Source organism: Natator depressus, chromosome 15 (assembly GCF_965152275.1).
Source record: "Natator depressus isolate rNatDep1 chromosome 15, rNatDep2.hap1, whole genome shotgun sequence".
Taxonomy (NCBI): Eukaryota; Metazoa; Chordata; order Testudines; family Cheloniidae; genus Natator; species Natator depressus.
Genome location: NC_134248.1, coordinates 1,223,500 through 1,248,128, shown reverse-complemented (window position 1 = coordinate 1,248,128; position 24,629 = coordinate 1,223,500). Strand labels below are relative to the sequence as shown.

Sequence of the window (24,629 nt, the reverse complement as noted above, 5' to 3'; positions counted from 1 at the left end):
AGGGACTTATGCACATGTCTAAACTCATGAGTAGTCCCATTGACTTCAATGAGCCTACTCAAAGTAAAGAATGTGTTTAAGTATCTGAGGGGTAGCTGTGTTAGTTTGTATACACAAAAACAATGAGGAATCTGGTGGCACCTTAGACTACCAGATTTATTTGGGCATAAACTTTCATGGGTTTAAAAAAAAAAGTGGGTTTTTCACCCACAAAAGCTTAGGCCTAAGTAAGTCTGCTAGTCTTTAAAGTTGCCACAGGACTCCTGAATGTGTTTAAAAGTATCTTGCTGAATCAGGACCTCAAAAGGGAGTCAAAACAGAAATCTATAACAAATTGTAATACATTAATATGTATCCCTACAAACAAAAACACATTTCTGATAAGATACAGAGTAAATACTGCATTCCCTTTAAACAATGCACTTATTTCAAACCAAGGTGGACTAGTCCCAGTGTCTGTAGTCGTACACCTCTCTCTCCCCCTCCCTCAAATACTAAACTTTCTTACTAATAATTTGCCAGAGGGCAAGTATAAACAATACTTCTTTCATTCAAGCTTTGTTTTCACATTACAGCAGGAAAGAAACAGTAATGGAAGACAAATTAGAGTACCCTGACCACAAGAGCCACTAGTTTGCGAAATAATATTCCATAATTACAACAGCAGCTTAGCATTTCCAAATTGGTACCTGTCCACTATGGAATAAGACTCAGAACAAGCACAGTGAAATAAGGATTTGCCCAAATTTGTACAAAAGTATTAAGGAGTTTACAGTTATAAACAGGTGGCCCCAGAGTACATAAATAAAATTTACTCTTAGGTTTAAAACATGCAAACTATATTTTTCATGGGGAAAGTCTTTTCATTTGTAATTAAATGTTTAAATGAAACTAGTGGTGGGGTGATTAGTACCAATTTCATATGAATGCCATCCAGATAATACCCCAGGTGTACTGATGGTTAAATACAGCAGTTGTGTCCCCTGAATGAATTAAGGTCTTGACTTTGTAGATTCTGAGTCCTGGAGTTCTGCACTCTGTAGACACATTCATATAAAATCACCCCATCACTAGTTTCTAGCCATGGATCTGCCTCATCCCTATACCCTCTCTTCCCAGTTCTCCCCCATATCTCCCACAAGTGCTGGAAGTGCAACTCTGACTAACTCTCACATGGCCCACATGAGGGGAGCCGTCCTTACTCCTTCCCTCATCCCTGAACAGCAGCACAAAGGTGCGGCAGATTCGAGTCCCAAATAGCCAGTTTGGGATCTAACGTTTTTGTCTAAGAAGTTGTACAATTCATTGATTTGTGTCTAGTTTTGTATCTTGGTAAGACCATTGTTACACGGGGAAAAACTACATGAAACAGACATTAATTTCAAAATAATCTTTAAAAATGGATTGCTCCATAGGGCTAGAACATCTCTACAACCAAAGCTACTTGGCTGATCAATTTCCAGAGTAGTAAAGATTTCTAACAAATATATTGTACTATAAGAGAGCAGACCCTCCTTCCTAAAGTGTTCAGCTACAGTACACAGAATGAATCTTTTGAAGAAAGCATGTGCACAAAAGAGGGGGAAACGTATCCCCTAAAATGTTGCAGCCATCCGTAATTTGAAGAAGTGCAAGGTTACCTTGCTTAGATTTCATACTTTCCCAAATGAAGCAACCCTTCCACCTGCAAAGTAGTTTGTACATACCTGATAACTTTGCAGTCTTTGCAAGTCAAGTGAAGTTGAAATATATCTCGGCATTCAACACTTTCTATAAGCTGTAATGGAACCTGTAATTAAAAAGATTAAATGACCTTATTCCAAAACACACTGACACTGCAGTTTCTGAGCATGTCCCATAGCAGCTTATTAGAGGGCTTTGTGGAGAAAGAGAGCTATAAATTTAACTAAATCAATAGTTCTGATGCAGTGTATTGCTGTATGTAAGACAGTTCCTTACTCTATTGTTTCTTAGCTGAGACCACAGGTTATATCATGGCGAAGACTAAAGGATAGAGAGTATACATGAAGGCATGGGTGCTAGTCTGGGGCTCAGGAGTCTCCCTGCCCTGCTACAGGCTTTCTGTGTGACCTTGGGAAAGTCACTTAGTCTCAGTGACTCAGCTCCCCACCTGTAGAATGGGGAGAATATCATTTCTCTACCCTATGGATGCTTCCAATCATTCTCCCATTGACTTTAGCTAGCAAGTCGGAGGATTATCATGAAGGTTGCATATAATAAATGAAGAGATGGGGATATTTGATGTGAAAACCCTGCTTCATTCTAAATTGGAGCAGTTTTTCTAAGTCTTCCCTTTTTGACCAGATACCCTTATTTATAATTAATTATTTGTAAAACACCATGAACCTGCATGGCACTTTACAAACAAATACGAGATTACAGTCTAGGTGCCAAAAGAGTGTTTACAATCCAGGTGATTTCCCCTTTTCAGAGAATTTGTCCATCTCTGTACCTGTTCATCCCTTCCTTCACGACTCTCCTTCCAAACCTAATCTTACATAGACAACCCTTCCTCACTGAATGCCCTATGCCCCTTACATTGCTAACTGTCTCCTCTTCCCACCCTCCAGACCATGACCACTCATTATTACTCCTCCTTCCTCAGTCTACAAGACCAACTCTACACTATTTCTTGCCTCTTTCTTTCAAAATCATTCTTCTGTTCTACTCCCTTCCAACCCACCTTTTCTCCAGCAACAAGTCTCTTCCCTTTTGACAAGCCTTATTTAGTAACACAGCCTTCCACATTTCCTTCTAAGCAATTTGTCATCCTTTCTTCCAGGCAACCCTTCATATCAATTTCATTTCCTTTTCTTTCCGTACAATCCATCCTGTAGTCTTTGTCCACCTTCATCTCCTCTTCAGCCTCTCTTCCCATCCTTTATTACTCTCCCTATAAAACTCTTCCCTGCCAAGTTATCTTTCCTTATTCTCCCATCCTTTCTCCCAGATGACCTTTCGTTTCCATCAAGCTCTTTTCTCATGCTGAAGCACACTGCAAATCAGACTCACTCAGTGCAGTTAGTCTACTCTTCAAAGAGCCGTACGTTATATTTGCAGGCAGTACACCATACAATAGTGTCTTTCTAAATATAGCAGCGGAGATGCAACTTTTAAAAAAACAGCCATGCATTGCTATCGAAGCCCAACAATGTCACAGTATAGAGGGTATTGCAGCATCATGCTCTCGCAGTATCTCGGTTTCTCAACTGTTTCTGCTAATAGTTAGTTATCTCCCTTCAAACATTAGCAACACTTTAGAACTCTGGAAAACATTATCAAAATTAAATAAAGTTTCTCTGAGTTTCTGAATTCCTGACGCTGACTGTGGCTTAATGGAAACATTATGTCTGGGGGAAAAAGAATAGTAAAAGACGGTTACTCACCTTTGTAACTGTTGTTCTTTGAGATGTGTTGCTCATATCGATTCCAATTAGGTGTGCATGTGCCGCACACACAGCTGTCGGAAAATTTTTACCCTAGCAACACCAGGTGCCTTCATGGCACCTCATTATATACCCCAGCCAACCCAGCGCCTCCTCAGTTCCTTCTCGCCGGCTACTCTGACAGAGGGGAAGGAGGGCGGGTTTGGAATGGATGAGCAACACATCTCGAAGAACAACAGTTACAAAGGTGAGTAACTGTCTTTTCCTCTTTGAGTGCTTGCTCATATCGATTCCAATTAGGTGACTCCCAAGCCTTACCTAGGCGATGGGGTCGGAGTGAAGTACCGTGGGTTGTAGGACCGCTCTACCAAACACCGCATCGTCTCTGGCTTGTCGGATGATGGCATAGTGAGAGGTAAAAGTATGAACTGAAGACCAAGTAGCGGCTCTGCGGATCTCCTGGACTGGGACTTGAGCCAGGAAAGCCGTCGACGAGGCCTGGGCCCTAGTAGAGTGAGGGGTGAGGGGCGGGGTCGGAATATCGGCCAAATCATAGCAAGCCTGGATACAGGAAATGATCCAAAAGAAGATCTGCTGGGATGAGACTGGGAGGCCCTTAATCCGTTCCGCCACAGCGACGAAGAGCTGGGTTGTTTTCCTTAACAGCTTTGTACGCTCAGTGTAGAAGGCCAGGGCCCTACGAACATCTAGGGAGTGCAGCCGTTGTTCCTGACGAGTAGCATGCGGTTTGGGGTAAAAAACCGGAAGAAAAATGTCCTGGTTGATATGAAAGGTTGATACGGTTGATATGAAAGGTCGTGTAAGGTGGTTCCAAAGTAAGAGCTCTGTGCTCGGATACATGCCTTGCCGAAGTGATAGCGACGAGGAAAGCTGTTTTCCAAGAGAGGTATAGGAGGGAACAGGTGGCCAACGGCTCAAACTGGGCCCACATAAGCCTGGAGAGGACCAGGTTCAGGTCCCACGTGGGGACTGGCTGTTGTACCTGTGGGTAGAGACGGTCCAGGCCCTTAAGGAACCTACTGACCATGGGGTTGGAGAAGACAGATCGGCCATTCGCTCCTGGGTGGAAAGCCGAAATGGCTGCCAGGTGAACCCTGATGGATGATATCGCCAGGCCATACTGTTTCAGGCTGAGGAGACAGTCCAAAATGAGAGGCACGGACGCCTGGAGGGGGGGCGTGCTGCGGTGAGTGCACCAGCATGAGAATCACTTCCATTTAGCCATATATGTGGCCTGACTGAAAGGTTTCCTGCTACCCAACAAAACCTGCTGTACCAAATGAGAACAGAGTAGCTCAGCCATGCAGCATCCACGCCGTGAGGTGGAGGGATCATAGGGTGGGGTGACAGAGGCAGCCATGATCCTGAGTGATCAGGTCCGGAAAAAGAGGCAGTGGAACCAGGGCATCCACCGAGATTTCCAACAGCGTGGTGTACCAGTGCTGCCTGGGCCGTGCTGGGGTGACCAGAATCAGTCGTGATCTGTCCCTGCGCACCTTGAGCAGGACCCTGTGTGCAAGGGGAAACGACGGGAATGCATAAAACAACCTGCTTGTCCATGGGAGTAGGAAGGCATCTGTGAGAGAGCCCGGGTAGCGGCCCTGGAGGGAGCAAAACGCCAGACACTTCCGGTTGCTGCGCGAGGCAAACAGGTCGACTTGGGGAAACCCCCACTTTAGAAAGATGGAGTGGATGACATCAGGGTGAAGCGACCACTTGTGGGATTGGAAGGACCTGCTGAGGTGGTCCGCCAACATGTTCTGGACCCCTGGGAGAAACAGCGCCACCAGGTGAATGGAGTAGGCTATGCAGAATTCCCACAGTCAAATGGCCTCTTGACAGAGGGAGGAGGAACTAGACCCCCCCTTGCTTGTTGATGTAGAACATGGCCGTAGTGTTGTCTGTGAGGACTGCCACGCAACGACCATGCAACCACTCCCGGAAGGCTTGGCACGCAAGATGCACCGCCATCAGCTCCCATACATTGATATGGAGAGAGAGATTGGATGGGGCCCATAGACCTTGCGTCTGGATGTCCCCGAGGTGGGTGCCCCATCCCAGGGCTGACGCGTCCATGATGAGGGACAAGGAAGGCTGAGGGGTGTGGAAGGGGACTCTTCCGCATACTGCCCTTGGGTCTAGCCACCATTGGAGGGAGGCCAGGATCCGCTCCAGAACGGTGACCACCAGGTTCACGCTGTCTCGACCTGGGCGGTAGACCGATGCCATCCAGGCTTGAAGAGGGCGGAGCCGCAGTCTGGTATGTCTGGTCACGTATGTGCAGGAAACCATGTGTCCTAGAAGACTCAAGCATGCTCTTGCCATTGAGGTTGGGAAGCTTTGAAGGCTCCTGATAAGGCCTGACAAGGAAGCAAGCATCCGGAAGGAGAGCTCGAGCCCGCACGGAGTCTAGGACTGCCCCGATAAATTCCATCCTCTGGGTCAGTTCTAGCGTTGACTTTGCCGCGTTGAGCAGCAGGCCTAACCGTTGAAACGTGTCTGACGAACTGAAGGTGAGCCTGCACCTGCTCTTTGGTATGCCCTCGGATGAGCCAGTAGTCGAGATATGGGTATACCTGTATCCATCGTCGATGAAGGAAGGCTGCCACTACCGCCATATATTTGGTGAACACCCGGGGGGCCGTGGAGAGGCAGAAGGGAAGGACCGTGAACTGATAATGTTCGCGGTTGACAACAAAGCGGACAAAGCGTCTCTGAGCCGGATCAATCGCGATGTGGAAATACGTGTCCTTCATGTTGAAGGTGGTGTACCAGTCTCCAGGATCCAGGGAAGGTATAATGGTGCCCAAGGAGACCATGCGGAACTTCAACTTTACCATGAATTTGTTGAGTCCACGCAAGTCCAGGATAGGCTGAAGCCTGCCCTTTCCCTTGGGGATTAGGAAGTAATGGTAGTAGAACCCCCTGCCCCTTAGCTCCCTTGGAACCTCCTCTATCACTCCCATGGCAAGGAGTGACTGCATCTCCTGGATAAAGAGTTGCTCGTGAGAGGGGTCCCTGAAGAGGGACAGGGTGGGGAGAATGAAAATTGGAGAGAGTATCCCCTTTCCACTGTGCAAAGAACCCAACGGTCCATGGTTATAAGGGACCAGGCATGATGGAAACGGGATAAACGATTCAAGAATGGGGTAGGATCCTGAGTGAGGTCTGGTACACTGTCCTTAGGTGTCCCTTCAAAACTTTTGTTTGGGACCCACCGAGGGCTTGGAAGGACCTTGGGCCTGGCCGGATTAGTGGTTGGAGGGTTTTCTCCTGCCACCACACCCCCGTCTCCTATAGAAGTCCTGCCTCGGCCGAGGAGGAGGGTAGGAGCGTTGAGGTTGCGGTTTAAATGGTTTCCGCAGGGTAGATGGTGTGTGCATCCCCAGCAAATGCATTATGGCCCTAGAGTCTTTGAGGCTTTGAAGCCTCGAGTCTGTCTTGTCTGAGAACAGGCCTGCTCCATCAAAGGAGAGATCCTGCAAAGTTTGCTGAAGCTCTGGTGGGAAGACAGAAGCTTGCAGCCAAGAAATGCACCTCATTGCTATCCCTGAAGAGACGGTCCGAGCAGCAGAGTCCTCGGTGTCCAATGAGGCCTGCAAAGCAGTTCGCATCACCGTTTTGCCCTCCTCTACCAGCGCCCCAAACTCTTCTCTGGACTCCGGAGGAACCAGTTCCTTGAACTTCATCATGGAGTTCCAAGAGTTAAAATTGTATCGGCTCAGGAGAGCCTGCTGGTTCGCAATCCGGAGCCGCTTGGCCTCTTTCGATTTTGGTGCCGGGGCTTGCTGACCACGACACTCCTCATTCAATGAGGCCACCACCAGTGAACAGGGCTGTGGGTGAGTGCAGAGACAGTCCTATCCCTTGGAGGGAACGAAATACTTCCGCTCCACCCCCTTAGCAGTTGGGGGAATGGAGGCGGGTGTTTGCCAGATTGTTCTGGCCGTGGTTTGAATGGTCAGGATAAGTGGTAAGGCCACCCTGGAAGGAGCCTCTGCGGACAAAATGTCAACCACAGCATCCTTCACCTCAACCACCTCCTCTGCTTTCAGATTCATGTTCTGCGCCACCCTGCGCAAGAGTTCCTGGTGGGCGCGGAGGTCTAGCGGGGGGGGGGGGAATGACCCGATATAGCAGTCCCCGCCACAGCCTCATCGGGCGAAGATGAGGAGGATGCCACAGGAGGGAGAGGATCATCCAGGGCCGCTTGCTGAGCTGTGCCCCGCTGCTCCAGTTCCGCAACCTCAGTGTTCAGGCCGGGAGTTGGAGAAAGAGGAGCTGGCGCCTGTAAGGACGATGCCACCGTCTCCATGCCTCCGGGAGCAGGATGGCTGGCAGAAGCCTCAGACACTTGCGGCTCAGACAGGGCCAAGCGAGAAGCCCCAGAGGGAGCACCCTGGGCCTGGTGGTACACCCAGGGTGTCCAAAAGGGCCAGTGGGTGGACCCTTGGGCGGGGCCCTGTTCTTGCACATTCCACTGATCTGCCCCTAAGCCTAGGAGGCCGTGATCCGAGTGGTGGTGGTCTGAGAAGCATGACCCTGCCTCAGACCCTGATGAGAGAGAGGCGGAACGCGATGGCCACGGTGGTGCTGAGTGGATCTGCGCCGAATCACGTCGACAAGACGAAGCTGATTGGTACCGCGAAGCTGGAGATCGGTGCCGAGATGGAGAAGAATGGAGCCGTGATGCTGGGGAGCGGTATCTGGACCTAGATCGGTGCCGGGACCTGGACCGGCGCCTAGATCTGGACCTGCGTCTCGATCACTATGACCGGTGTCAGGACCGGGATCTACTCCTGGATGGCAACTGGCGGACGGAACGGTGTCGTGACCGGCGGCGCCGGGAGTCGGAGCGGTGCCGCAAGTATGACCAGCGCTGCGATGGAGAGCGGTGCTGGGACTGCGAGCGGCATCAGGAGCGGGAACGGCATCGGGAGCAGGATTGGTACAGAGGCTCAACCAACAGTGCCGGCAGGTGAATAAGAGTCGGCTTGCCCCTGGATGGTGCCACATGGACAGGTGGCGGTGCCTTGGTCTGTTGAGGGGATGCCAATACAGTCAAGGCAATCAGATCCCTTGCCACCGCAAAGGTATCTGGTATAGATGGTAATTGGACCTCAACCACGCTGTGAGTCGGGGAGTGCAGTTGCACCAGACTCAACAGCTCCATCCTTGGTACCGGAGTCAGCGGTGCCAAGGCCGTCACCTGTGTCCCCGGGCGCTCTGCTGCGGGATGAGGTTCTGCAGGCGGAGCCGGAAAGGGTGGTGCCTGCTGAGGTGGGCCAGCCTTTTCCGGCTTCCGGTGCCGCTTCTGACCAGGCAAGTGAGAACGGTGCCGGGCTGAAGATGTTGGTTGCGGTGCCGGGGAACCTCAGTGCCGAGGCTCTCTATCAGAGTCCGACCGCGGTACTGTCCCTGTAGCTGAAGCTGGGGCACTGCGTACTGAAGCGCTCGGCACCAGGTCTTGCCACACCGTTGGAGGCTGAGGACTAAGAGCCGCCTCCATAAGGAGCTGTCTCAAACGAAAGTCCCGCTCCTTCTTATTCCGGGGACGAAAGCTTTTGCAAATCCTGCACTTCTCCGCCTAGTGAGATTCCCCTAGATACTTCAGGCAAGAATTGTGGGGGTAGCCCATTGGCATGGGCTTGGAGCAGGATCCACAGGGCTTAATGCCTGGAGCTTTGGGCATGAGCCCAATCAAGTACAGGGAGGAGGGGAAACGCCCTTCTCCCCCACTAATACAAACTACTACACAATAACTAGAACTACAACTATTAATCTATAACAATACGATAACAACAAACTGTGAACAAACTGTCGGGTGAACGCTAGGGAGAGTGGAGAGTAGCAAAGCCAAGCTCCACAGTTCCAACGACCATCACGGGCGATAAGAAGGAACTGAGGGGGTGCTGGGTCAGCTGGGGTATATATCCAGTGCCATGAAGGCGCCACTCCAGGGGCTCCACAGCCGACCCACTGGGTGTTGTTAGGGTAAAAATTCTCCCACAGCCGTGCACGCGGCGTGCGCACACCTAATTGGAATCGATATGAGCAAGCACTCGAAGAAGAATACATAAATACAATGGGGAAAATCTGAAAACACCAACTGACCCAACTTACAAGTAAAGGTGAAGGTCAGGGAAAGACCACACTGAGATTCATGTAATAATTAAAACTACAAAATAATTCCCACTCAGCCACTATGACTTCATAGATCATTGAAATGTAGGGCTGAAAGGGATTTTGATACATCATCAAGTCCAGCCCCCTGTGCCAAGGCAGGACCTAGTACCAAAACCTGATAGGTGTTCACCCAACTGGTGTTTAAAAACCTCCAGACATGGGGATTCCACAACCTCCCTGGGAAGCATATTCCAGTGTTTAACTACCCTTACAGTTAGAAAGTTCTTAATATCTAACCTAAATCTCCCTTAGAATCATAGAATATCAGGGTTTGAAGCGACCTCAGGAGGTCATCTAGTCCAAGCCCCCTGCTCAAAGCAGGACCAATCCCCAACTAAACTTGCTGCAGATTAAGCCCATTACTTCTTGTCCTACTACTTTCAGATGGGGAAGCAAAGGGAAGCCACAAGAGCAGTCATGGGACTCTCCTCAGCAGTATGTTTCGGGTGCCCAGGGCAACTGGCAGAGAGGTAAATCACTGTGGGGCAGGAGGCGGGACTTAGGAACAACTGGTTGGTGATTCCTATCCTGTGCTGGGCTCAGCTGGTAGTGCGGGCTGGGGGGGATGGGACTTCCTCTCCCCCTGCACGGCATCCAGGGCCGAGTCAGACCCACCCCCAGACTTCTCCCCCGGCTGCAGGAAGCTCTGCAAACTCCCCCCACGCGCTTCCTGCACCCATTGCTCCTCAGCTGCAGGGGGTAGGATCCCTGTGTAGGGAGCTGCTCCCCCATCCACACAACCCCCATACATCCAGACCCCCTCATACCGAGACCCTCCCGCTGAGCCTCACTCCCACTCACTCAGAACCCCCCAGATGAGCCCCCCACACCTAGACCTCCCCAACGAGTCACCCACACCCAGATCCCCACCCCATCGAGCCCCAAACAGTTGCATCTGGATCTCCACCCCACTGAGTCCCACTTCCCCAGCATCTGGACTCCCCACTGAGCCCCCCACACCTAGACACCCCCCCACTGAGCCCCAACCACCTTCACCTGTACCCCTCCTGCATTACCATTGCACACAAGGTCCCCCAACAAGCCCCTGTGCACCCAGATCCCCTCCACACCCAGACTGCCCCACACAGAACCCTCTCAACCCACACCTGGATCCCCCACACTAAGTCCCTCCACACTTGGATCCTGCCTTGCTGAGCCTGCCTGCCCATACCTGGTGCACCTGGCATGGAGAGGCAGGACCCTTGGGTGTTTCTGAGGATTGGGTGGAGTAGGTGGTCCTTGGGTTGGGTGCAGCCTCACCGCTGAGTCTGTGTCCCGGGGTGGCGGCAGGGGAGGAGGAGCTGCACATGATCTCCCACCTCTGTGAAGCCAGTGGCCTGTGCTCCCCAATGCCATGCTGGAGCCTCCACATTTATTTGACAAATACAATTTGTAGAAATTTGGAGAATTTTAAAATATTATGTGCAGAATTTTTATTTTTTTGGAGCAGAATTTTTAATTTTTTGGCGCAGAATGCTCTCAGGAGTCATAGGTTCCAGCCTTTCTTTAAGAAAAACCAATCAAGAGATATCAGCCCGGGAATTCAAGTTTTGATGTGCACTCAAAGTACCATTATTGAATTTACTAATGAGCCCTTGGATGAATATAAGTCAACAATTTTGACAGTCATAGTTTCATCAGTTTATGTATGGTCTGCTGCGGGCCTTTTCTTTTTACACTTAAAATACCATGTTCCTATGGCTATGCTGATCTACCAATTTATCTGTTGAAAGGACTCATGCATACAGCCCTTCTCTGCTGCGTTGCAAGGTGAGCATCATCAACACATTTTTTAACTGTTCAAAGCATAGGTGCAGCAAGTGATCTAGCAGCATTGTACTACTTACTGAGATGTCACAAGCATCAGATTGACAGACAGTCTATTGAATTGTAAACAAAAAAACAAGATTAAGATAAAGGCCAAAAACTGGGTTTGGTATTTTTAACTGGATTCCATCTTCTCCACACAGTTGCCCCTTGCAAAAGTCCAAGAATTGGCATGCATATTGCATTCACTGAGGGGCCACTTCTTCAGCTGCTGCATGGGAACAACTCCCACTACCGTCAGTAGGAGTTGCTTGCATACAGCAGCTGTGAAATCAGGCTCTGGGAATTCATTCCATCTGAGAATACTGCATCCAACATAACATGCTACAAGCGGGTACTTTTGTAAGAGGTCCTGTCTCGTACATAGATGTATTTCTCTACAGTGAGGTGGGAAGGTTGTTAGCTCATTCAGAGTACCAACATTTAATTTAGGATATTAAGTCTTACAGAAATTGGAATGTATGAGTCACAAGGTGGTGGCCCCTTAAAGGGAGATGGTCCTCAGTCCACCTGTGACAAGCTTATCTCATCATATGGCTGGTGGGTCAGGGGACCCAATCAGGCCTATGGTAAATAAAGAAGAGGCTGGGGAAAGAAGGGGCTGTAGGTGGGTGTTTTGGTAGATGCTTGTAGATGCTGCAGGGAGTAATAAGGCTGCTGCAGGGCACTGAGTCAGGGTGGGAGACACTGCTGGGGAAGGAGGCCTGTGGAGAAGGCAGACAAGGTCAAATGACAGGTAAGAAGTGCTCGGAGAGCAGAAAGGCAGACCCTCAAGAAGGAGGGGTTGTGCCCAGCATGGGACTACGGTGAAAAAAAGGAACTTTAAAAAGACAGACCCACTGTGAGACTGGGGCAGAAAAGACTTTATTTTTGTGTTTATTTTATGTTAATAAACCTGACCCCCAAAAGGGGCATTGATTGGCTACAAGCCTTTGTAGAGTTATTGAGGAACCTGAGTAAAGGGGAAACAGAGACAGAGTGCTGCAGAGCCACACTTGGCCAACAGGTGGTGCTACAGGGTAGGTGCACCCCCGTTACATATTGAGCTGGTGTCTTCCCCACATGCAAGAGTATTTCTACATCTGCCACCATCCACCTGCAGCCCCCCCTTTGCTCTCCCAACCTCTTCCTTATCTACTGCAGGTCTGATTGGGTCTCCTGACCCACCAGTTACATGACCTACCTGAGGAGATGAGTGAAGCTTGTCACAGGTGGGATTGGGGCCTTGAAGGACCAGCCACTCTCTGACAATATGATATGCTCAAAATTAAAGTAAAGCTTACAAAATTAATAAACCTGCAAGTTATGAAAAGCCCCTTGCTATGGTTAATCAGTTCTTCTTTAAAGAGCAATTCTGATAAAAAAAAAAAAACAATGGGAAAGAATAGAGATAAGTAGGGTCAACAGTACACAGCACTTTCAAATCATAGATGCATCATTTGTGCAGATATAGCTGAAGTTCTTACTGTCCCAAACTAGGACACTAAAAATGGTGCCTAATCATTGCGTTTAGCTTCTATCCTCCATGTTAAGACCTTTCTGCCCAGAGCACTAGGTTAGCAGAGAAGACCAAATTCTGTTGCAGAAGAATAAGCATTCTAGTCTCTCTCTTACACCATCAATATAAATGTCATCTGAATTCTTATGATTAATGATGATATATGAAGCAGAACTAACATCATTTGAGGTATCAGGTGGAGTCTGCAGTTTTGACTGGCAGTAAACTACTGTAACTTGTAAACTGAACTGACCGGATAGGAAAGTCACTGAGGCACAATAAATATGGAAATACCAACATAATTTTGTAGACTCATTTCTGGTCATAAACAGTGAGGTTTTGGTTTAAAAACAAACTTTCAGTGCTGATCATCATCAACAAGGAAAATCCCCAAATGGTACAGCCTCATTGCATTGAGCGCCACCTGGATCACTCTCTTAACTCAGTCCTTAAGCCGGTCTGGCTGGAAATTCAGTCTATATGCATCACTGGTAATCTTATCATGCGACCAAAGCTTTTGGCACCCCCATGACAGCCAACTGTGTAGTGGCATTCATGAAAAATGCTAAACTGACAGTCTTTGCAAATTAAATCCTGTATTTATCCACAGACACGCAGGGGCAGTGCAAGCATTTACACATGCCCTGATCCAGTGGCCAATTCTAGGGACAAACTCTTAGTTTGTAGGGGGTTCACTCCTTGGCTTCTCTGCTGAGATGCTAAGCTGAGTTCTCGCTGTGGTAATACATTTTATAACAAGGCTAGCAAGCAGTCTTCTAGGAAATGATCAGACCACCCATCAATTTTGCATGCCACACGACAGCTGTGAGATGATAATTATTTTCAGACAGTACTAGTGTGTGCTAGAATTAAACTGGTGACCTAGAGATGGAAGCCTTTATCTACTTCCTATTATCAATCCCATAAACCACTCAGACCCTCAATTTTATTTTATCATAGTGACAATATAAGTTCCCTCTAAGTTGTGCGGCCGCACGGCCGCCCAGCAAGCTATCAAGTGCCGCGCACTTCAGGTTTCCCTCCCCACACTGCTGTGCTGCTCCTGCCCTCTGCCTTGGAGCCCCTGACTAGCTGCTCCCAGGAGCCTCCTGCTTGTTGTGCAGAGCAGGGGGAGGGAGGGACTGATGTCAGGGTGTCCCCCTCCCCTGTACCTCAACTTCCCAGAGCATGGGGGGACACGACAGGATAACCCAGAGGGCAACCCAGAGATCCAGGAACACACTGAGGGAAAGGTAGGAAGTGGCTCAGGGACATCTGACTACGGTCCGGCTGGGTTGCTGCCTGAATCCAGTTCAGCGTGTTGCAGCTGAATCCCTGCTGGGATCTGACCCAGTGGCAGAACTCTCCACCACTGTTAGGGCCCTGGTCTGGGATGCAGTGGAATCGGGTGCATCCCCCAACCCCTGCCACCCTACCCCTGGGATGGCAGCAAACCCACCTTTGGCCAGGAGGCCTGTGGGAGTCTACCATCTGCCTGAGCCCCCCTAGACTGTTTGCTGGGTGCTTAGCCCCTGCCAACACCTTAGACTCTTTGTGTGGTACGCCGCCCTGCTTGAGGACCGGGGTCGCTGGATTATTCACTGGTCTGCCCTGCCTGAGGTCTTGGGCCCCTAGACCACTCGCTGCTCTACCCCTCCGGAGGGATCAAGCCCCAAGACTGCTAACTTCCCCCTTGTCTAAGACTGTTATTCCAGGGGTGTGAGAGCGAAGAGGTGTGGTCTCTCTTGGAGATTGAGAACGAGGGAGGGCCACACACGCCTACATCCTGTCCTGAGGTATCTTCCTTACCACCATCTGAATCAATGGGAAGGGGAAAATAGTGTACATCAGGCCCTTCCCCCAGTGGGAAAGGAAGGTATCTAACAGGGACTGACTATTCCTGCCCACTCTGGAACACAAGATGCAACACTTTCTATTGACCCTTGCTTCAAAATAGGTCCACCTCTGGTTGACCCCAGCTGGAGAATAAAGTCAGAACCAACTGATCTTATATGGTACGTCTACACAGATCATAAAAACCCGTTGCTAGCCTGGGTCAGGTGTCTCAGGCTCACAGGGCTCAGGCTCCGGGTTGAAAAATTGATATGTAGACATTTCCCTGCAACGGTACACGGCCCCAGAGCTTGGGCTTCAGCCAGAGCCCAACTGTCTACACAGCAATTTTTAGCCCCACAGCCCAAGCCCCATGAGCTCCAGTCAGCTAACCTGGACCAGCGGCAGCCATGTCACAAGCCTTTTATCCCTGTGCAGATGTACCCTCAGGGACCATTCGTGCATAACTATCTGCTTAGACAGTCTGCAACTACATTATTTTCCCCTGCTAGACACAGGGCCACAGGATAAATGTCATGACAAATACACCAATCCCACAGATTTATCACCTCTGTGCACAGGGAAGCGGAGTGGGCACACCCTGCCTGTTGATGGAATACAATGCCAGTGTATTATCCATCCCCACCTGCACAACGCTCCCTTGCAGGTGGGGGAGGAAAGACTTGAGAGCCAATGAACAGCTCTCAGTTCCAATACACCGATATGCAGGGATCTCTCCTGAAAAGACCAGCACCCCTGAACTGTCAAATGATTTAGATCAGAGGTGGGCAAACTACGGCCCGCGGGCCACATCCGGCCCGTGGGACCGTCCTGCCTGGTCCTTGAGCTCCCGGCTGGGGAGGCTAGCCCCTGGCCCCTCCCCTGTTGTCCTCCACCCCCACAGCCACGCCGCTGCACGGGCAGCGGGGCTGGGAGATCCTGCTGCTCTGAGTGGCATGGTAAGGGGGTGGCAGCAGCGCGTGCATGGCGGTTGGGTAGGGGGTCCCGGGAGGCAGTCAGGGGACAGGGAGCAGTTGGATGGGGCGGAGGTTCTGGGGCAGTCAGGGAACAGGGGGGCTTGGATAGGGTGTGGGAGTCCCGGGGGGCCTGTTGGGGGGCAGGAGGGTGGATAGGGGCTGGGGGGCAGTTAGGGGACAGGGAGCAGGGTGGGTTGGATAGGGGGTGGGATCCCGTGGGGGGGGGGGGAGGGAGTTTGGGGCAGGGGGCCCTGGGATGGGGCAGTCAGGGGGTGGGAAGTGGGAGGGGGCGGATAGGTGGCAGGGGCCAGGCTGTTTGGGGGGCACAGCCTTCCCTACCCGGCCCTCCATACAGTTTCCCACCCCGATATGGCCCTCGGGCCAAAAAGTTTGCTCACCCCTGATTTAGATGCTCTCCCCAACCCTGGTTGATGCTTCTGAAGTCACTGTCCAGGATGGACCCATTGTTTATCCATTAGCATATTTGTTCTGTCTGACCGTCAGTCTAAGGAATATGATATTCTGACACAGGATGATTAACACCTGAAGACTCTCCCAACTTGGTCTATACACCCAAGACATCAAGTGTTGTCCTGCAAGTAGCGGCTGCCATGAGACTCAGGGAGAATTTTATTCTCTGGGTGGGACACCGCCAAATCTGGAACGGGTACTCGCTCATATTGATAAATCTTTCCTCTGGCAGAAAAGCTCTCCTTCCCAGAGTCCAGTATGGCACCCATAAAGGGAATCCTTTGTGAAGGCAGAGGATCAGCTTTGGGCAGTTGAGAAGAACCTGTGGTCTGAAAAGAGACTGGTCATGAAGATGATATAAGAATGGGGTCAGACCAATGGTCCATCTAGCCCAGCATCCTGTCTTCCAACAGTAGCTATAACAGATCCTTGCACACAGAAGCCTTTAGTAGTCAGTTGTCTAAACCAGTGGTCTCCAAAGTGGGGTGCGCGCAAGATCATCCCTGGGGGTGCGCGGCAGGAGGAACTCGCTGCCAAAGGAGCGCTGCTGGCATGGCGGCAGCAGCGCTCCTGGACCTTTGATTCTTCGGCAGCACACCGACAGCAGCTCGGCTCTCCCCGCTCCATCCTCGGTGGCATCTCGGTTCTCCCCACTCCGTCTTCGGTGGCATGCCGGCGGCAGCTCTTCTTCTTCTTTTTTGCTTCCCTAGAGCTGGCCCTGGGGGTGCGCGATCCAAAAAGTTTAGAGACCACTGGTCTAAACAGAGGTAAAACAAAAATACCCTGATTCCTCAGATGAGTCACTACCAGAGAGACATTTTGTAAAATCACTGGGTGCCGTGGAAAGGCCAAACTGGAGCAAACTGTATTAGAAGTGGCAACCAGCCACCACAAAAGGGAAGGTACTTCAGACAATTTTGACAAATAGAAATATAAAAATACATGTCCTTTAGATCTAGTCACAAATCAATCCATGATCAACATCAAAGGGATTACAGTGGCCAGGGTCAACATGCAGAACCAAAATTTCCAAATATATATGTTTAAATCCCTTAAATACACTATTGGCCTAGCCCCCACCCCCATCCTTCTTCTGCACCAAAAAATAGCAGGAATAAAACCTCTGACAGCTCAGGTATTCAGGAACCTCCTTGACTGTTCCTATCAGAAGCAATTTTTCTACTTCTGCAATAATAATTGCCTCATGAGAGGGGTCCCTGAAGAGGAAGCGGTAGGGGAGATGGGAGGACTATATATCACAGCACCTTTCTACAATCTCTGGAACCCATTGGTTCAATGTAATTTGCCTCCATTGGTTGATGAAGTGGAATAGCCTGTCTCCAAAGAGAAGGACAGATTGGTCTTGACTGGCTGGTTCTCAAATCCTGATCATCCCCATCAAAATTTAGGCTTGTTATTCCACAACAATGACTTGTTTAGATTTGGACTTTGATTTGAAAGGTTTTTTCTTATAGTTACCAGGGATGTTAACAGTACCTGCAGCCTTCCAGGGCTTGTCAAGAGATAAGATAAAGAAGGTGGGGTAAGACTGCCTCTGGTATCAGAAACTAGAATTGGAGAGCCTCCTTCCAGCAGAGGGAATCAAACCCAGAGAGCGAGCCCTCACTCTTCTGTTGTTTGGTTTTCCCAGCAATTCGTCTTTCTTTTCACTGAAAAGGCCTCCCTCTTCAAAAGGAAGATCCTCCAGCTTAATTCTAGTATCCATAGCTAGGGAGGAGGAACTGAGTCATGAGTGCCTCCTGATGGTCATAGCAAACGCCAGTGCTCTGGCAGCAGAATCAAAGAGGCTGTGAGTGCATGTTTGGCTACATTCTGGCCCTCTATTAAGACAGCATTCACCAACCTTTCTCTGTCATTAGTCAAGTCCTGTAAAAATGTCATCTTTTCCCATAAATGGAATTGGTAACGCGCCATGGCTGCCTAATAATTTGCCACTCCAATACTGAGAGACAATGAGGAGAACACCTTTCTCTCCAACTAATCAATCCTTTTCCTCTCTTTATCAGCTGGGGTGGAATGTGATAGTCCAGCTCTAACCCTGTTATTGGCAACAGCCATCAGAAGTGAGTAAGAGACAGGGTGGGTGTGCAAGTAGGAAACCCCCTCAGAGGTATCTGATACAACTTGTCAGCTTTCTTAGAAGTAGGTTGGCAAGAAGCAGGCATGGTCCACATGAATTTAACTGGCTGTAGCAACCCATCCAAAATGTGTAGGGATAGTCCACTCCTCAAAGTAGTCCAAATGATATCAAACACTGGGTGAGAAGTCTCTTCCACAGGCACTGCAGGTAAATTTAAAGTGGACATCACATGATCCACCAAGTCATGGAACTGCATAGCGTCCTCAAGAGGAAAGGAGACTGAAGCCATCCCCACGTGTTCAGCCGATGGTAAATCAGGTTCATAGTCCATTTGCAAATGCTTCTGATCAAAGAGAGGAGCCACCTCCTCATCTTCTTCCTCAGACAGCCACATCCTTCCTTCTTCCTTAGGTATCACTGTTGGTAAAGTCAAATGATCTGGAGGAGTCCAAACTAAGGCTCTCTGGACTGCCAGAGATCCTTGGTTTATTTGGAGGGTAAATAAAAAAAAACTCTGGAGGTGGCCCCCAATAAGGCCCCAGGATTACCAGTCTCCACAGCAACGAGGTTTGAGAATATGCCTCCATGAGGCAAACAATCAGGTGGTAAAAAGCAAGCCACAGGCAGCTTCTCCCCACCCCACTGCCAGCGGGGAGCCAGGGTGAGAAGCCCTGGAGGCTTTCCCCATCCCTCCCCATCCTCCTGCTCCTGGTTCGGAGCCAGGGGAGAATAGACCGTGCTCTCAGCTGGGAATCGGGCAACCATGTCAAAGGCTGCCTGGCAAAGGGGGAGCAGGCTGGGAGGGAAACGAGGGCAGCTGGACCTTGCTCCCTGGGGGCAAGACCCTGGGGGCCTTCCCACAGCTCTGGGTGAGGAAAGGGGAGGGGAAAAGCCCTGGGTGGCTTCCCCCACTCCCGGCAGGGAATGGGGTAGTAGCGGGGGAAGCCCGCCGGGATCCCGGGACCCGGTGAGACAGCCAGGCTCCCAGCAGGGAGCTGCCTGCAGAGCTGAGAGACTGGGCTCTCAGCTCCCCACACTGCCCTTCTTAGGTTGGTGGAAGCGCTCCTTGGTGAGGGGACACACCACACCGACCCAAAGAGGGTAGTGTGGACATTAACCACTTCAGTAATTAGGTTGACTAATATGGGTCAACTTACATTTCTAGTGTAGACATACCCACAGGATTACATTCTTGGGTGCAGTGAAGCCACAGAGCTAGCTTATGTGACCCCAGGAGGGTCATTCAGTGTCAGGGAATCCTCTGCAGTGTAGCTCCTATGTCACCCCTCCCCTTCTGCTGCCAGCACAGACGAGAGAGGGTGGCTTGGCAGAAGCAAAAGGGGTGCAGCTGAGGCTTTCCTAGGTCTTGCTGATCCCTGGCTGTCATTCTGCTCCTTGTGGGTTATTAACAGCTGTAGCAACTTAGAGCATCCCAAGGGTTGCTCCTAATTTACATTAAAAGATTGGCTCCAAAATGAAAAATGAACTTTACACTAACTTTGTGCACGTGCACACACATACATCTCTGCCTTGTGTGCTCCTTAGCTGCAACTGAAGATCTGCCCCTTATTGCAAATTTTTGCCCTTATAGTGAGAAAAATATACTAAACCCAGAAAAACAAAGACACTTTCCCCCAAAATCCTGGCACCGCTATTTTTAGCTCATGGACAGAGTACATGGATGAAAGTTACGCTAGTCTGACAAATATACCTGTAAAGTTTCTCATGTCCACAATTCATGAACTAAAAAAATTTACACCGTCAATTATGTCTTTGGAGTAGTTGTTAGAAATCCACAAATCATATGTACATTATTAGAGCTATTATAAGCTACCTAGTATAATATATATTTGCGTGAAGCTTTAGTTTTAGAATACTGGAAAATGAAAATGATAAAAAGAAAATTAAGTAACATTATTGGCTCTGGCACAAACTGATAAAAGAAACACTCAAAGTTAAGACTAACATACCATCCTAAAATAAAGCTGACATACCATCATGAACCAAAGTTATGTATCCAAAAAATACAGCAGATGTCCCAGATTACTTTGTGACATGTACTACAATTAACTGAGTGGAGCACAAGTGTCGAACTTATGTTTGAATTTCTTTGTTTTTTGTCAGCACTAAAATAACATTACTACTTATGCTGTTTAACAACCAGCTCAGCAATGGGCATTTCCTGATTAGCTGGCAGCAGTCGATGACATTAACTCCAGCCAGGCAATCTTCAGGAAATGTGTTAGGATATAGATATTCAGGCCTGTCTGCAAAGGTCTGTACTTTAAGAATTTAGGTGTATTCTTATCACTTGGCTAGTTCTAGAGGTATAAAAGAGAGAATCAAAATCACTGTCTGCTGGTGTAAGGGCCTTCTCTTACTGTGACAGTCTGAGGCCCTGTGCTTAGGCTAAGGCCTTTGGCTAAGCAGCAGAGGCAGCCATAAGCTAGGAAGCGACCGGTCACATCCTCACATTCCAAACTAGTCACATTGAAAGAAGGTGCTATTGGGCTGTTAGGAATACAATCCTGTCCTGATAATGCCTATCACCTCCAGAGAAAGGGAAGTGCCTAGAAAATGTAAAAGGAAACAGCATCCTGTCTGGCAAGAACTCACTTATCAATACTGGGATGTGAAATCCTCACTTCTGTATTGTTTTGTCATTATAGTTCCCACTTTGCTATTGTTTGTCTGTATAATCTCTGTCTGGTTCTGTGATTGTTCCTGTCTGCTGTATAATTAATTTTGCTGGGTGTAAACTAATTAAGGTGGTGGGATATAATTGGTTACATAATCATGTTACAATATGTTAGGATTGGTTAGTTAAATTTCAGGAAAATGATTGGTTAAGGTATAGCTAAGCAGAACTCAAGTTTTACTATATAATCTGTAGTCAATGAGGAAGTGAGGGGGCATGGGTGGGAGGGGGTGGGTGTGTGTGGGGGAGATGGGAACAGGGAATGGGGGTAAGGAAATTGGAATCATGTTTTGCTAAAGGGGGAGATGGGAACAGGGAATGGGAGTGGGGAAACTGGAATCCTGTTTGGCTAAAGGGGGAAATGGGAACAGGGACACAGGTGTAAGACTCTGTGGTGTCAGAGCTGGGAAGGAGGATACTAAGGAAGGAAACTGGAATCATGCTTGCTGGAAGTTCACCCCAATAAACATCGAATTGTTTGCACCTTTGGACTTCGGGTATTGTTGCTCTCTGTTCATGCGAGAAGGACCAGGGAAGTAAGTGGGTGAAGGAATAAGCCCCCTAACAAAATGCCTAGAGAGGTGGTTCATAAATTAAGCATTTTGGTACTTTTATTTATTTTGCTGATTTCGTTTTATCACAAGTGTGTAATGTGTATGCTTCTGCACTGTGTGCCAAGTACCAGGTAGTTCTATATAATTAATGGCTGATATTTTAGCCAGTCAGACTACACAGATTATTTGTCAGCATTATATTTATTAACTTAAAAGACTGCATAAAAACTATGGATACACACGACAACATTTTCAAAAATGGGTGCCTAAAGCAACCTTCCTAAATAGGATTTGGAAAGATGTTGAGCATCCATAGTTCTACTGGTGTCAACAGAAACTGCTGAGTGCTCAGCACCTCTGAAAATTAGGCTTCATCTTTTAGTACCTAAGGCCCCATCTACACTGCCAAATCTGTGCGCAGTAAAGCAGCTTTGAGCTCTGTAACTCCCGAGGCGTCATATGGCCAAGCCACTCAGTGCACAGAAACTGCGCAGATGCAGCACTCTAAGAAAACCACCTCGACAAGAGGCGTAGAGCTTTCTGCGCCGTGGCAACAGCGCTGCAGCGCCAGTGTAGACACCGTGGTGGTTACAGCACTGCAACTGGCCTCTGGAAGGTGTCCCACAATGCCTGTTCTCACCTCTCTGGCCATCAGTGTGAACTCTACTGTTCTACCCTCAGGTGACAAACCGTCAGCCGCACCCCAGACATTCCTTTGGAAATTTGAAAGTCCCCTTCCTGTCTGCTCGGTGATGCATGCAGTGGTCTCAGAGCATCTTTCCAGGTGGCCCAAGCCTGCTACACACACCAGGCGATCCCCCACTTAAAGCAATGCCAAGCTGCTGGACCTCATCAGTATTTGGGGAGAGGAGGCAGTGCAGTCACAGCTGTGTTCCAGCCGTCGGAATTATACCACCTATGGACAGATTTCTAAATGCATGACAGAAAAGGGCCATGACCAGGACACAGTGCAGTGCAGGGTCAAAGCGAAGGAGCTGTGGAACGCCTACCACAAGGCGCAGGAGGCAAACCGCTGCTCCGGTGCTGGGCCCATGAGCTGCTGGTTCTACAAAGAGCTGGACGCAATACTCGATGGTGACCCCACCTCCACTGCAAAGTCCCCTGTGGATACTTTCTTGGCTTCGTTGCCCGTCAAGAGTGGACCGAGCCAGGAGGAGGCAATCTTGGATGAAGAGGGAGAGGGGGAACCAGAGGCAGAGGATGACTCGGAGGCCAGAGATGCAGGCAGTCAGGAGCTCTTTTCTACCCTGGAGGAGCCTAGCCAGTCAACAGCAGTCGGATATTGGCGAAGCGCAAACAGGAGAGGAGGCCCCTGGTAAGTGGATCTGATTTTGGGAATTGCTGAAGCGAGTTGTTGGGGGCAGGAGGGTTGCAGAAAGCAGGCTTGTCTCCATCTCATGCCTAGTTTGAGTGGCAGAACAGGCTGTTAATACACTCCCTCACTTCACGGGAATCTCTCTCAGAGATATCCAGGAAACTCTCATGGAGATACTGGGCAATCTGCTCCGACAGGTTCCTCAGCAGAGCTGCTTTGTTTCTTGCCCCATTAATGGTAGCTTTCCTGCGCCACTGTGCCGTCACTGGGTGCGGGGGGACCATAGCTGCACACAGGCTAGCCGCATAGGGGCCAGGGTGGAAGCTGCAGACTTCGAGAAGACCCTTTCTTGATTCCCTGCTCACCCTCAGCAGCGAGATATCTTCCATAATGATCACCTCCCGTGGAAAGTGTGGGGACAGGAATGATTATCAGGGCCCCCCTACAGTGCTGGCTCTCCCCAAGTGCCCAAGAGCCACATGCCCAGTGCACAGCAGGGTCCAGGAACAGTGATTTACCCTGCCCCTGCGGCTACTCACCACTCTGGGGGGTCTTGTGGCTTGTGGGTGCTTGCCTGGGGTCAGCCAGTTAGTGTCAGGTGTGTGAGTACTGGCTGTATTTTAAAGCACTGAAACAGTGTTGTCTGTGTTGCAAACAATACTGCTTCTGTGTAATGTTGTATTTAAACTTCACAGAGATGACCTTGGGAGGCCAGCCTCCCTTAACAGTGGCAGAATGGTTGCTAAGAATTAGAAAGCGTCCAAGAAGAACTAAGGAGGACGTTATGCGTGAAGTTATGATAACTCTGCCGCCGAGAAAAAGGAATCAAAGGAGTGGCGGGACATCAAGAAGAGGGAACGCAAGGAGAACACGTCACACCAGAAAGAAGCCACAGAGCGGCTCTTGGAGCGGTTATGGAGCGCCAAGCAGACACACCCCAGGCAATACTAGCTCTTCAAACCGAGCAGCTCCGTGCCCACCCTCCCCTGCAGCCGTTGTCGCAAAACTCTTTCCCATGCGTCCTCCCCTGCCAACACACTCTTATCAACCTCCTGGCTCCACTCTCTACCCGCAGCATTCCATTCCTCCCTCCTCACAGTCCAGCCCTGTGGACTCCCAATACCCACTGCACTCAACACCCATCCATCTGCAGTTTGGCCCTGCTGAAGTACAGCACCTGCTGCATCGTACTCCAAAGGAGAAGGTTGGGTATGATCCCTGGACATACACAAATCTGTCGCCGTCCCGGGACCTCTCCGCCTCTTGAGACCTTCCATTCCCCCATTCCTTCCATTCCCGCATCCCCGTCCCTGCTGATGGCTTTTTTCATTTGACTTTCTCCTCTGCTTGCTGTCTTTCAATAAAAGAATTGTGTTTGTTTGAAAGCAATCTTTATTCTATTAAGTGAAAGCAAAAAGAGCACTGCAAAGCAACATAAAGTTATGTTAAGGCCTCTTCTTGCATCATGCACACCAATCACCTCCTAGCATTACAAGCACCGCAATCCTGAGCATAGCAACAAATATTAGTGGCTTTCAGCTTCAAATTGCTGCCTCAAAGCATCCCTGATCCTTATGTCCCTGCGCTGTGCCCCTCTAATAGCCCTGGTCTCCGGCTGTTCAAACTCAGCCTCCAGGCGCTGAGCCTCTGTGGTCCAGCCCTGAGCGAAGCTTTCACCCTTCCCTTCACAAATATTATGGAGCGTACAGCACGCGGCTAT

At 49.5% G+C, this 24,629-nt stretch overlaps 1 protein-coding gene across 6 annotated transcripts in view; it reads right to left on the bottom strand.

Annotated features, from left to right (window-relative positions):
- Positions 1 to 24,629, bottom strand: part of MTMR3 (myotubularin related protein 3) — a 249,364-nt gene that overhangs the window by 85,851 nt on the left and 138,884 nt on the right. For all 6 annotated transcript variants that reach the window (XM_074973297.1, XM_074973296.1, XM_074973300.1 and 3 more), the window contains one exon: positions 1,707 to 1,789. In XM_074973297.1, the coding sequence (XP_074829398.1) occupies positions 1,707 to 1,789 (83 nt within the window). The remainder of the gene's footprint in view (positions 1 to 1,706; positions 1,790 to 24,629) is intronic.